The sequence below is a fragment of the Protomyctophum parallelum genome (genome assembly GCF_964188405.1).
Source record: "Protomyctophum parallelum genome assembly, chromosome: 11".
NCBI classification, from domain to species: Eukaryota; Metazoa; Chordata; class Actinopteri; order Myctophiformes; family Myctophidae; genus Protomyctophum; species Protomyctophum parallelum.
In genome coordinates this window covers 41,452,481-41,466,365 of record NC_139707.1, presented here as the reverse complement: position 1 = coordinate 41,466,365, position 13,885 = coordinate 41,452,481, and the positions used below count along the sequence as shown (strand labels likewise).

Sequence of the window (13,885 nt, the reverse complement as noted above, 5' to 3'; positions counted from 1 at the left end):
GAAACTTTACTTGACAATTAATTGTCACACAAATTATTCCAATTTAAAAAAAAAATGATTTCGTTTTTGGCATTCAACATTGGAACACCTAAATGAAATTTACATTTCAGTTTGGCCCTATGGACAAAAAACCTCCGACAAATACAATATTTCACTTTATGCTTTCAAAATGGAAAAAATGGAAATAGCTGATCTACAAGGCTACAATATGATGTGTTGTGAGCTTGTAGATCTGTTATTTCCACAGTTTTGGGAAGAAATTGCATTTTGAAATGTATTGTTTGAATTGTTGAAACATGTTCATTCAACAATTTCAACAATTATGACGGTTGTGCGAAATAATAGACATTATCTCAAATAATTGTGATTAGGCGATTATGTAATAATTGCGACGGGCCTGACAATGATCACACTAGTCCAATCTTGTTAAATATTGTCATGGAACTCCACCAGTTGCTCACACACACACATTCAAAAGACGCACAGACGGATTTCTGTGTTCATAATAATACTTTCCATCACCAGGTCCCAAAGGCAAGCAGTTGGAGGGCACCGAGTGCCCTCTGCACGTGGTGCACCCACCCACTGGGGAGGAGTTTGCTTTGGGCTGTGGAGTATGCCGGAATGCCCACACTTTTTAAGACATCCAGAGACCTCCTTACTGAAAGCTTGTTCAACTACTGTGATTTCGGGCTGCTGCTGAAGCTCTCGGCCTCAGGGCTCGGCTCCGGTGTTGTCAGAATGCCCTGGACGACGCAGGGGACCAGGTTTCGACCGTAGCCACAAGCCCTCAGATCCACTCGTCTTACCAACCATGAGTGTCCAGGATCTAACCATAAACATGAAAGAGAGCCGCCGCGGCTCTTTTGGATTAAAGACGAACGAAACTGAACGAATAAAAGAAAAAAATATTAAAAAAGGAAAAAAACTTGTGACGTGTTTGCATGCGGCCGTTGTATCCCCTCGGCTTCCATAGACGTTACACTCCTCCTGATCACTGAAGTGTAACAATATATTGAAGATTAAACATTGAAATAAATTTGCTTAAAGGCAACTGTGGATGAACGTGGATAGAAAAAACAAGACAGGCCGTATTTCCAGCTTCCTAACTATAAATTTAAAATGTTGTATGTAAACTGACTTTTTCGTAATCCTGTACAGTATTCTCCACTGTCAAGTGCATCATGGGTTGACGGACAAAAAAATTAAATGGAGTTGGTTAATAAGACTGTTAAGAATGTCACGTTTGGGAGGAAAATAGTGTACGATTTATCTAATCTTGTATATAATGATAGTATCCAAAATAGCTGTATTCCGAAGTTGCTACTCTCCACTTCAGTTTTGTTTGATATTCTGGGTTATGTTTTGAGCCAGAACTTTTAATGAAGTGCAATACTGGGTGTGCCTCCTATCTTGCAGCTGTTTAACCTATGGAATGTATGTCAATAAATGCCACTGTACATTTTTATACAGTAGACACAGTTGTGTTCCCCCCTCCAAAATGTCAGTCAGATCACTTCTCTTTGGAAATGTTAAAGAGCCCAGCACCTGCAGTGAATGATGGTGGCTATGAACCCCATTTAAATCTCCATATTAAAAAAAAGGATTGTGGTACCAAACCATTCTAGATGTAACAAAAAAGAAGAGAGAAAAAAAAAAGAAATTCCTCACTAATATTTCAAGGAGTGACTACTGAAGGTTTTGAGGGCTAGTGTTCACACCAAATATTGATATCATTGTGAATCTGTAATGCTTTTTCCCTATTAGGAGGCAGGGGGAGTGGGGGGGGGGTCTTGGGAAAGGAGTGTGACAAAAACAGCTGCTGTTATATAAAAAAGCTTATACTTGTGAATCTGCTCTGTAATATCTGTGGTGGATGGAGTTGAATGGTAATAAACCAGGTTCTCTGTTTCGCAAAGTACACACTGTCACTTTTTTATGGTTTATTGACATTTCCTCAAAGATAACATAATGCATATAGTCACTACTGCATTGTTTGCCAATAATGACCGATGTTCAAGTGAAAGATGTAAAGGTATGACATGAAGCCCACATCTTTATTGTACAAAACAACTTAAATAATACAATCTGTGGCTTTTAATATAGTGCAGGCTGCAGGGTTAAAATGGTAAATGGTGCATTTGTGCATTACATTCACCCATTCATACACAGATGGCCGCTGAAACCATGCAAGGCACCAACCAGCACATCAGGAGCAATTAGGCTGGGGTTCAGTGTCTTGCTCAAGGACACTTCGACACTAACTCTGGGGGAGCCCGGGTTCGAACCATCCAGCATACCCCTGAGCCACCGCCGCCCAGGCCAGGGGTCAACCATACTCGACCATTAATTAAGTCTTAAAAATGAATTCGTTATTATTCAAATGAGAATATAATGCACAAATGTCTCATGTGGGTTTCGTCCCAAACTACCAGGCTCAATTCACTTTCCAGGTTGCAGATCCGGTATAGGGCGGATACGGAAACGATGGGTGAGTGGGTGTGCTCAGAGTAATATAGTAAGAGAGTTGCAACACGCTTTGATCTCGCCACAAAGCGGGTGCTTATTATGGGCTATAGTTCCAAACATTGGAACATTGGAACGTCCGCATTCCATTGTTACAATGGGAGTCAACGCTAGTGTCGCTACTCCCTTTAGATACTTGTGTGTGTGTGTGTGTTTGATTGATTGATTGAAATATTTATTAACAGTTTGTAGAATTTACAGTACATTTTAAGCACAAACTCAATACAAAGACTGTCAACTGTGAGTGGACGACCCAATTAAGCATTACACTTGTTTACAACAGGGTCCACATTGTTCAATTCATCAAAACATTTAAAGACATACAAACATTTAGAGACATACAAATAGACATTTCTATGTAGCTAAATTCATCATATGGGAAGCAAAAAAGGGAAAAGATACAATATACAGTGAGGGAAAATGGGGGGGGTGGGGGGATTCAGATTTTACAGAGGCCAGTTTCGAATTGCAGCCATCCGTAGGTGCCCTTTGAGAGCGGTTTTGAAGGAGTCAAGGGATTCACATGTCTTAATGACTGTTGGTAGGGCGTTCCACATTTTGGTGGCATAGGAGCGAAAATAATTTAGTCCCTTGTTTGTGCCGAATCTGGGTTGTACATGGTTTGTTGTACTCCCTCTGGTGTTGTGGGTGTGGACTTCGTTTACACTAAGGAAGTATTTAGACAGGTACATGGGTATCTTGGTGGTGTATCGAATCTTGTGGACCAGACCCATTGCAAGATGCTGTACTCTGTCGTCGACCCTAAGCCATCCCAGCCTGTCAAAGTGGGCAGGGGTGAGGTGGGTTCGGGGGGTGAGGCCAAGTAGGAGCCTGACCAGTTTGTTTTGGGAGGTCTGGAGCCTTGTTTTAAGGGCCTTTGAGGTGTGTGTGTGTGTGTGTGTGTGTGTGTGTGCGCGCGCGCGTGACACACGCACATGACCGTATGTAGTAGGCGGGCTCTAGTCCGGATCTGAGCAATGTACAGTAAATGGAAAGTTGAGGTTAGTGCGACACAGCCATTTCAGAATTCCGATTTCCCACAATGCTTGGCTGCTGTCACAACAACTCTTCGCCATTTCAGCCCATTAAACTCCCGCGAAGGAATTAGGCCAACCGACCTGGAGCACCAGAGAGCATTATTATTACCGTTTCTTTACAATTGCGACGACGGTATTTTTATATTATATATTATTATTTTTTGCCCGATGCGCGTCTGAGCTTTTGAAGCGCTGGTACGGGTTGAAGAATTGTCGATAGCTGATCGGATTTTTCCACCGCTAACAGCTAAGTCAGCTAGCCGACTGTAAACAAGCAGGTATACAGTAGGATGGATAGTAGTTCACTTACACACTGGTTATCACTGTGAAATAGCATGTTTACACCTAGCTAGCCTCTGGTCCATATAGCTCTAACGGCATTAGAGCTATGGACCAGATCTATAGTTTACACCATAGAGTTATAAATGGTTTACACTGGTTAGCACTGTGAAACTAGCATGTTTACACTGGTTAGCACTGTGAAACTAGCATGTTTACACTGGTTAGCACTGTGAAACTAGCATGTTTATACTGGTTAGCACTGTGAAACTAGCATGTTTACACTGGTTAGCACTGTGAAACTAGCATGTTTACACTGGTTAGCACTGTGAAACTATAGCATGTTTATACTGGTTAGCACTGTGAAACTAGCATGTTTATACTGGTTAGCACTGTGAAACTATAATAATAATTCACTTTCAAAAAAACTTTTGGTCATTTCATCTACTCAGTCTTATGTGAACACTCCGGGCAGTTCCTAAGTTGCTTGATTCAGTATTTAGATATTTAGATATTTGATATTCATTTTAACTGCCCCGCCCCCATCCTATACAAATCCAAATCCATTATAACTTCTATCGTGGTTAAAATGTTTTAAGTTATAATGGGTTTGTATAGGGAGGGGGCGGGGCAGCTAAAATTAATATCAAATATCTAAATACTGACTTAAAAACTGTCTGGAGTGTTCACATAAGACTGAGTAGACAATGAAATGACCAAAAGGTGTTTAGAAAGTGAAATATCCCTTTTAAGAAATAAAACAGCACTTTTGCCCCTACTGTTACTCTGGGACATATATGCTATAGCATCAATAACAAATATGTTATGTATTTAAGCCGGTAGAATGTCTGTGATATTACCTACATTCCATGAAATGCATGTAATATCACTGATATTCTAGCGCTACCCCATCCATTGAGCTGTAGCCTAACGTTACTTAGTGTTTATATTGCCATAGTAGATATCAGTTGCTGATAAGTTGGCTATGACTCCCAGTAGTTCGTAGAAAGCTGCCACTGTTTATTACCAGAATATCACAGGCATGTTCGCATCCTCTACTGTGTGTAGGATGAAACGGGTGAACGGGGACGAGGAGGAGGATGCTGACGGCTCCTTCAGTGAGAGCTCGATAGAGGCTTCTAAGAAGATGCGGAGCGAGCCCCGTGACGAGAGTGAGACTGAGGAAGAGGTGGCCGATGACTTTAACGGCGACTGGGCACTGCTGCCGCAGGAGATGCTGCTCCACATCTTCCAGAACCTTCCGCTCTTGGACAGAGCGTATGCCTCGCAGGTGTGCCGGTCCTGGAACCAGGCCTTCCACATGCCAGAGCTGTGGAGGTGCTTTGAGTTTGAACTCAACCAGCCGGCGAGCTCATACCTGAAGGCCACGCATCCTGACCTCATCAAGCAGATCATAAAGAGGCACTCCAAGCACTTGCAGTATGTCAGCTTTAAGGTGAGACGAGGCGAAAGCTGGTGACCTTTTTATAACGGAATAACAGAACGCTATCTTCAAAACGCATCGCCTTGGGCGTTAATCCGACAGAATGGTAGAATGATCTCTACCTGGTATTCATAAACATAAACATCAGTACTATGCATAAACATTTAAACCTAACCAACCTTATTTCTAACCATACCTCAGTAAAACGGTGCCTTAATCTGTTCCTAAACTTAACCTCGGTAAAGACTATGCCTTATTTATTATGCCTTAAACTTATTTCTAACCTTCTCCTCACTAAAACAAATACAAGAACCAAGCGAGCGTGTTTTAAGGCGAGCCTTTCCGGTTACCGTATAATGTATTAAACGTTGTGGCTAGTGATTTGTGATAAAGATGCTTTTAATTTAAACGTGCATTTTTTCCCCTGTATTTCCCAGGTTGACAGTAGTACAGAGTCTGCAGAAGCAGCTTGCGATATTCTGTCACAGCTGGTGAATTGTTCACTGAAAACCCTGGGGCTTATCTCCACAGCCAGACCCAGTTTCATGGAGCTGCCAAAGGTATTCTTATCAAGTGAACAAAACAGTGTCTGGAATGGATAGTGTGAACTGTGAAGGAAGTTTCGTTTCTTAGGTTCGTGTGCTCTGTGCTATGCAGGTGTCATAGCCACACCTCAGGCTCACATTGTCTATTATTTCAAGGTACAGACATGACATGTATGCATCTTTATACATTCAAATGGGTATTTTTTATTTTTTGTGTCTCCTATAGTCGCATTTCATCTCAGCCCTGACAGTGGTGTTTGTCAACTCCAAATCGCTGTCATCGTTGAAGATTGACGACACACCAGTGGACGACCCATCTCTGAAAGTACTGGTGGCCAACAACAGCGACACTCTGAAATTGCTGAAAATGAGCAGCTGCCCTCACGTGTCTCCAGCAGGTACACTGGGAATCTGGGATTACTGAAACGATAGTTTCCTTTCCACAGTGGTAATGGATACTGTAGGTATTCCAATTTCCCCGCTACAGTAGGTATTACAAAACCATGCTATTGTCACAACTATTGAGCCTAAAGGCAGTATAGTGTTTTTATTTTCTATCCAGTGGATTATTTGTGGCCTTTAATTATCTTGTGTGCAGAGAGGAAATGGTTTTGTTTCATCTAGCAATAATATGTTGTATATGGATGCTTGTTTATCCTCTGACTGTGTGTCAGTTGTGATAATTGGTCGAAGCCAGTAGTGATGTGTGGGTCGACATGTAAACAGAGATCTCCATGTGGGACACAGACAGATAGTTAAAACGGGTGCTATGACAAGTTGACAACGGGTATTATTACGTTCCCAAGTTGCATCGCTCTCAAGTAGACCGGTGGCCAACGGGCATGTACAGGTCTAGTCCTACTATATAAATGTGCCACGTCTCTGTCTGTGTGTGCGTGCGTTTGTGTAACGCACGTAACTCGAGAACCGTTTGCCCCACCCAGTGATGTAACTAGGGTGCGTTTTGCGTCCCAAAACGCACTTTACAGTTTTGGGACGCATTACACCATCAACCTCGGCGTCCATGGGATGCACTACTGTACTCTGACCAGCGCGGCCCACAGCAGTTCATTTTACCGTTTTTCCTCTGCGGAATTTTCCAGTCATTACGGTAACCTTCCCCAAACGTCTCGCTCAGACTTGTATTGTCTGTATTGTAGTTGTGTTGCCATTTGCCATGGTTTGATTATTTTGCCTCCTCCCTCCTCCTCCGCTCCATGCACGCATGCACGCACTGACAGCTCTCACTCACTGACACTCGGCCCGGCTGGCGCGGTGATTCAGGATTATTATCACACAGAGCCAGTGTGTTAAGACCAACGTGACTCGTCTTCGATATAAACTCACAAAACAACACCACGCAACAGCATAGACGCTATCGTCTGCTACGTTAGTTGACAGAGTAAATTGTCCGTATTAGCTGTGGCCAGCGTCGCTAGCCAAATGCTATAGTAGCCAAGCACCAGAGCACACCACGCGTCGCTCGCTTAATAATCATTAATTTCTGTATCAATGCGGACATAACGTGGTAAATGTTCATAAGCACACAATTGTACAAAATGCTTTTTACACTTGACTTATCTCCATAGTCCTCAGTACTGCAGCCCCACCATGCCATAGGCTATGCCAGTCTAGCCTTAACATCTACATTTATATGTTATTCAATATATTACTTTAGCACAAAATATAGGCTTTTCTAAACCAAGCCCTCATTCAAAAGTTATGTAAGTGAGTAAAAATAAATGTTATTTATAAAGCACCTTTCAAAACAAAGTTAGAAGGTGCTGAACAATTTGCACAGTATAAACAAAAGAAGACATTTTAAAACAAGGAACATATCACAGTTGTGACAATATCAGAACAAAAACAAACAAGGCAGAACAGAAACATAGGGCTATAAAAATGAATGTAGGCTGTCTGTCATTGTATTTTCTGTGAATTAACTCTCAGTTTAATCCAGTGATTCTCAGCCATTTAACTTCAAGGACCCCCAATTTAAATGTATATGAATTAGCCTAGGGTGACAGGGTCCTAGAGGCCATTTCATTATGATTTTCATCTCTGCACTGGGACCCCATGTTACAGACATGTTTACAATATTTTACAACAGTAGCTACTTATATTTTGTTATTTAAAGCTGTGATTATTTATTTAAGAAGCACTATTCTGAACCAATGTTCGCCTTTAAATTTTAAAAAAAAGTAATCATCCTTAACCTTTAAGCTAAGGGGACTTAAAATCATTGTTTTAATCGATGGCCTTCATGCCCTGGCAATTGGCCTTGTGCCCTCAAAAAGCTGACCACACTAAAGGCCAAGTGGCTCCCCCCCCACCCCGCGAACCCCCACACAGAGTTGCACCACTGATTTTTTTTGGGACTCATACGAATTTTTTGGGACTCATTTGAATGACCACCTGTGCATCCCGGGACCCATTACATTGAAAACCTATTTACATCACTGCCCACCGACTTCAAATTCGACACACTAACTCCCAAGTAGAGTAGGAGCGCCCAGCTGCGGGGAAGCACGGGAGGTGAACTTGCAGCCCTTTTTCAATCTGACTGGTTTTTCAATCGTACTGTAACATCTACACCGTGTGTACACACACAGTATCTCCAGGAATCTATGGCCCTTTTGTTTAAGAATTTGCTTTTGATGGTCCTACTCCTACCTAATAATTGCTCTGTGCTTTTAGGCATTCTGTGCGTAGCTGACCAGTGTCACGGACTGAGAGAGCTGGCGTTGAACTACCACCTCCTGAGTGACGAGCTCCTGTTGGCCCTCTCCTCAGAGAAGCATGTTCACTTGGAACACCTGCGCATCGACGTGGTGAGTGAGAACCCTGGCCAGCACTTTCACACCATCAAGAAGAGCAGCTGGGACGCCATGGTACGGCACTCGCCCAAGTTCAACCTGGTCATGTACTTCTTCCTCTACGAGGACGAGTTCGGCCCTTTCTTCTGCGAGGAGATCCCCGTCACGCACCTCTACTTCGGCCGCTCGGTCAGCAAGGACGTCTTGGGACGCGTGGGCTTGCATTGCCCCCGCCTGGTGGAGCTGGTGGTCTGCGCCAACGGGCTGCGCCCACTGGACGAGGAGCTGATCCGCATCGCCAAGCGCTGCACGCAGTTGTCAGCCATTGGCCTGGGCGAGTGCGAGGTGTCCTGCAGCGCATTCGTGGAGTTTGTCAAGATGTGCGGCCGCAGGCTGTCCCAGCTGTCCATCATGGAAGAAGTGCTCATCCCTGACCACAAGTACTCCTTAGACGAAATCCACTGGGAGGTGTCTAAGCACTTGGGCCGGGTCTGGTTTCCAGACATGATGCCCACGTGGTAAAGCAAAGCCACAGTAGTTTCAGCACACCGTAGTTCGGCACACTCACTTTCATGGTCCACATGTTTGCACTAAAGGACCACTGACTGATCAGCAGTGTAACATGGGGGTCACACACTTGCTGAACTTCATATAGGGCAGAGATTGTCACTGGTTCCCCCTCTCTCTCTCTCTGGAGCTTCTCTACTACTCTCTCTCTACTTCACCAACGTCTTTCTTAGTATTGTTATTAAGAAATACAAACGCATAATAAGACTCACTGTTGGCTCCTCCTGAGAGAGAACTAGTTAGACTTGCTCATTCATATTTTGGACAATCATTAGGTGGGGGTAAAACATTAAAAAAAAAGTTTTTATAAGTTTGTAAATTGAATTCCATGGACTACAACTACAATGTCCAGTTAATGATAATATATATATATATAATATATATATATATATATTATGAGAGATATCAGTTTATGATTGCTTGTAGTGACACTACCACTCGGGTGACTTAAATTCTGTCTGATAAGTGATAAGATTTTGAACGACTACAATATTATTTGTACATGGTATGTACTATGTAGCTCAGGCGCGGGTGCCCTCCCACCCTGCCACCCAGTGCGGGAGCGCACCCGCCTATTGGTTTGCATTACACAGTGCGCTCAGTGCGCTGTTTCCGAACGCGCCCATTGTGTCAGTGGGTGCTTCAGCCCTCAAGAACCCCTGGACTCGACGCCATGGCTGTTGGAAACTCGGTTATTTCGTACTCTTTCCTCAGCCAGGCTCAGTAGATTTTCTGTATTTTTGTTGTGGAAACATTATGGTGGTAGCCTGGTAGGTTCTGAGTAGAACTAGAAAGCATGTGTATAGAAGGCTTAAGCCAATATATTTGTGAAATGAAGGTGTACAGTTTTTCCTCCCGCTCGCCCTCTCTCCCTGCTAAGCAGAATTGTTTTTATGTAAAGGTAGTTGGTGTAAGTGATATATTTTGGTTAAAACAAAATGTTTATTTTCTTCCTCGTCTCATCAGCTATTTTCAGGTGGGATACCAATTTCAGTTTATCAAGAGAGTACCGGTACCTATTTATCAGCTTAATTTTTAGCGTAACTTTACAATTACAATTAGTACAATTTTGTGCAATTCATGCTCACTTCTTTGTGTCATCTAATTGGTGCGGTTGCCAACCATACTAGTAATTGCCCGACTTTATTTATAGACCCCAAATGGTTTTAGTTTTATTATTCTGCCCCTTTGTGACGTCATGTGGGTTTACTCTACATCATCATCATACTGTACTTAGCAACCACACTTAAAATTTCCACAATGCACATGCATCACACATCCCCCTCATCTAGACTGAGTGGCAAAACATTGAGCAGCATGGAGCGTTGGAGTTTGAAAGCACTAGTTAGTTGGACATCACTCAGCACAACAGTCCTGCTTATCACCCGTTTCTAAATTGCACAACAAGCGCTTTCAAACTCTTGATAGAAAGTAGCTCATAACATGTTTATGGTGATTTTATTTTATAAAACAAAAACTTTGCAGAAAGAGGATAATTCAAGGTGGCCTTACACCTGCAATGTTCAGAGTTTAACGTTGTTTAATACAATCAGAATTCTGTTTGGAATCTTTGGGTGTATGGGCTGTCAAGGCCAGAAATATGATTTTTGATACTCTGTAGGCGTTCCAGCATAACTTCCGGGTACGATGATGTCACACACAGCCTCTAGGGTTGGGGACTTCCGTTGTATTGGATGTATTTCCCCCGGAAACTATCTTTTCCGACCAATCATAACACTTAATTTGCAGAGAATGTAAACAGATTTATAAATGTATAAAGTGCCCAATTTCCTTGGGCAGTACTTACACCAAATACCGGTACTTCCATTTAGACACTCGCCTGGTTAGGTCTTTCCCAGCGTCATCCAGTGTCCTGCAGTATAGAGGGAATGCGCATGACATCATCATACCCAGACGTTATGCGGGAACGCCTACTGTGTGGCAAAAAAACTACTTTTCTGGCCTTGATAGCCCATACATCCAAACTTTTCCAAAGTTCTTTCTAATTGCATTAAATGACGTTAAACGACATTAAACTCACTTTGCCAAGTCACATTGCCACTCGATTTCCCATTCACTTTATGCATGCGCATACCCTCTATAGTTCGCTCTCCTGATTGGATGAAATTGGTATCCAGACTTGAAAAGGCATTTTCATTTGACTGTTTAGAGCTGGAGAGACAGAATATAGAGCTATTAAACACTTATTTTAACAAAAGTGGCTTATGTGATAATACAAAAAAGAGTACCCAGCTTTAACGATGGGTACATACCGTTTACTAAGCACCTTCGGTGAATAGAATACCAAATGACAGCTGTTGCAAGCAACTTCAGTAACTTGTTTGTGCAATATCTAATGCCAGATGAAAGCAAAGGGGGATCTCTTTCCGTCCTATGTCTCATTTGGACCGTGGTTCTATTATTTGGAATTTGCTATATAATATGAATACCCAGGACACATGTATTGTAAACTAACTAAAATCAAGCAATAATCAAGAATTGCATGAGTCATGTGTAAATACTGATGCTACGTAATGGCAGAATGTGGTGGTAGATGTCAGGAACTCTGACAACTGTGGACAGATTGCTTTGTTTTCATTTAATAACGATAGTAACTGCCTACTTGGCTTATGATGTTGCAATTTGCTCCGGGCCGGGATTTCAAATTCTGCAATTCAGGTGTGTCGAAGCTTATAATTATATATAAATATATATAATATAATATATAAACTAGGTTTCATTTTTGTCTTCTGCTATTTGCCTGTTAAACTCGGAACCTCGACTGTCGTACATATCCTTCCTATTCGCCCATATTTGCATCACATACAGGAGAGGAAATGACATTGCAGACATCACGGTTCGGTTCCAACATTCATTATAGTCTACTTGCCAGAATGTGAACCCGGACATTTTGAGTAGTAGTGTCTTCTTCTTCCCAAAAGGACTTTCAAACTAGGAAGGGTCTGGTCAGCCTGCAATGACATGCATAAGATCTGGTCATCCCAGCTTAGTAAGATGTTCAAGTAAAAAGTATTTAGGATGACCGTTGAGCCGATTCTACTCTATGGCTCTGAGACAAGGACACTTTCAAAGAAATTAGAGAAACGGTTGGATGGCACTTACACCCGCCTTCTAATGAGAGCGCAAAGTCTGTCTTGGAAGAGCCACCCATCGACTAATCTAATAGACGGCAAACTTCCCTATGTTTCTTCACTAGTCCGATCCAGAAGAACACAGACATTTTGAAAATGTTGCCTTATATTGGATGTTAATGGTACCCCAGCTTATTATGCTAATTATGAAAATTGCCCAACATATGCAAGTTAGCATCTGGCAGTTTCTAAATGCTGGGGACCCATACTCAACATTTCTAACATAGAACTTTAAGGTACTCAAAATGTCCGGGTTCACAATGGGGCTCTATGGGCTGGCAAGTAGACTATTAAGTTTCAGTGCAGAGATATGGCAATTTGGATGAGGCGAAACAAAATTTTCCTTTAAGAAGGAAGTCCAATGCATCTGTATATAAAACGCTGTGTGTTTGATTATTTGAATAGAAATGTACTTATTTCTCTATATGCCCTCTGTCAGGGTTTTTTAAGTTTTACTTAACTGATGGCTTTTGTTTTTTATATGCCGGAGTGTGAGTTATCCTTTGCTAGATGGATCGATCTTTCTTTTAACCTAATCACTAGAGCTGATTTTGCCATATAATTTATTAGGGGTTCAAGCCCAAACGTTTTAGCAAATTCCTGTGAAAATGTTAAATGAAATTACATTTTTTAAATGATTGGAAGTTGCATTACTGGCACATGACACATTTGGAAGTTCCAAATGTGTCATGTGCCAGTAATGCAACTTCCAATGTACCAGGGAATTGGAACTTTGAAGTCCTGTTGTGTGCTGTGAGTCCGATTTAAACTAAGCTTGCTACAGACACGCTGTACATCCTCACTACACATTTTCATCAGAACTCAATGTTTTGCCATTTTGTTTTATTCCTGTTGATTCTGTTTTTATTATTAATTGGTGGTATTCAGTCATGTGTACAGTAACAATCGGTATGAAAACAATGACTTTCTGACATGTCATTAGGATGTGCAGATGAATGTGGGTTTTAACTCATTTGTTTAATGCCATTGGCACATTATCACTCATTATTTTCAACTCCATAGCATGGATATAGTTTCAGAATTTCCAAATTACTGTTTTGCAGTGAACAAACACAACTACCTTGGTTTCTTTTGTATGTGGAAGAGGACATCTCAATAGTCAAGAGGGAAAGTTATTTGCCTTTAATCAAAGTCTAAGCTGGCCCTGGTCATATAAATAAATTACAATATTACAATCCCATGTTTTCCTGCAGAAAGTAAATTAGGAGTGAAGTGAACTGAGACAATGCCGTTCTTAGTTTTGCTTTGTCTACTTAGCTTTATTGGTTACCTGCCTTGAAATGAGAATATTGCTTTGGACATGTGATCTTGAAATAAATGTGTGATTGTAGTTTGTTATCGTCCATTCACTGCAATCAAATGTTGGGTAATAAAAAGAGCACACGATCAAAAATGTTTTACAAGAATATATTCCAGACATGTTTTAAAATGATTACCCTTAAGAATATTGACTGATGTATGGAACAATGGAGATTTGCATCTTCAAAACTACTGAAGT

At 41.7% G+C, this 13,885-nt stretch overlaps 2 protein-coding genes across 21 annotated transcripts in view; both read left to right on the top strand.

Annotated features, from left to right (window-relative positions):
* mycbp2 (MYC binding protein 2) overlaps nt 1-1,921 on the top strand; it is a 104,971-nt gene extending 103,050 nt beyond the window's left edge. For all 19 annotated transcript variants that reach the window (XM_083777441.1, XM_083777448.1, XM_083777453.1 and 16 more), the window contains one exon: nt 526-1,921. In XM_083777441.1, the coding sequence (XP_083633567.1) occupies nt 526-641 (116 nt within the window). In that variant the 3' untranslated portion in view covers nt 642-1,921. The remainder of the gene's footprint in view (nt 1-525) is intronic.
* A 1,655-nt stretch (nt 1,922-3,576) lies between these two features.
* Nucleotides 3,577-13,717, top strand: fbxl3a (F-box and leucine-rich repeat protein 3a). 2 transcript variants are annotated; one of them, XM_083777458.1, is made up of 5 exons: nt 3,577-3,841; nt 4,911-5,298; nt 5,724-5,846; nt 6,058-6,229; nt 8,529-13,717. In XM_083777458.1, the coding sequence occupies exons 2-5, from the start codon at nt 4,912-4,914 to the stop codon at nt 9,167-9,169; spliced, it is 1,323 nt and encodes a 440-aa protein (XP_083633584.1). In that variant the 5' UTR covers nt 3,577-3,841; nt 4,911; the 3' UTR covers nt 9,170-13,717. The 2 variants fall into 2 exon arrangements, with proteins under 2 accessions (XP_083633584.1, XP_083633585.1); XM_083777459.1 differs by having other exon boundaries at nt 3,577-3,863; nt 4,936-5,298.
* The last annotated feature ends 168 nt before the right edge of the window (nt 13,718-13,885 follow it).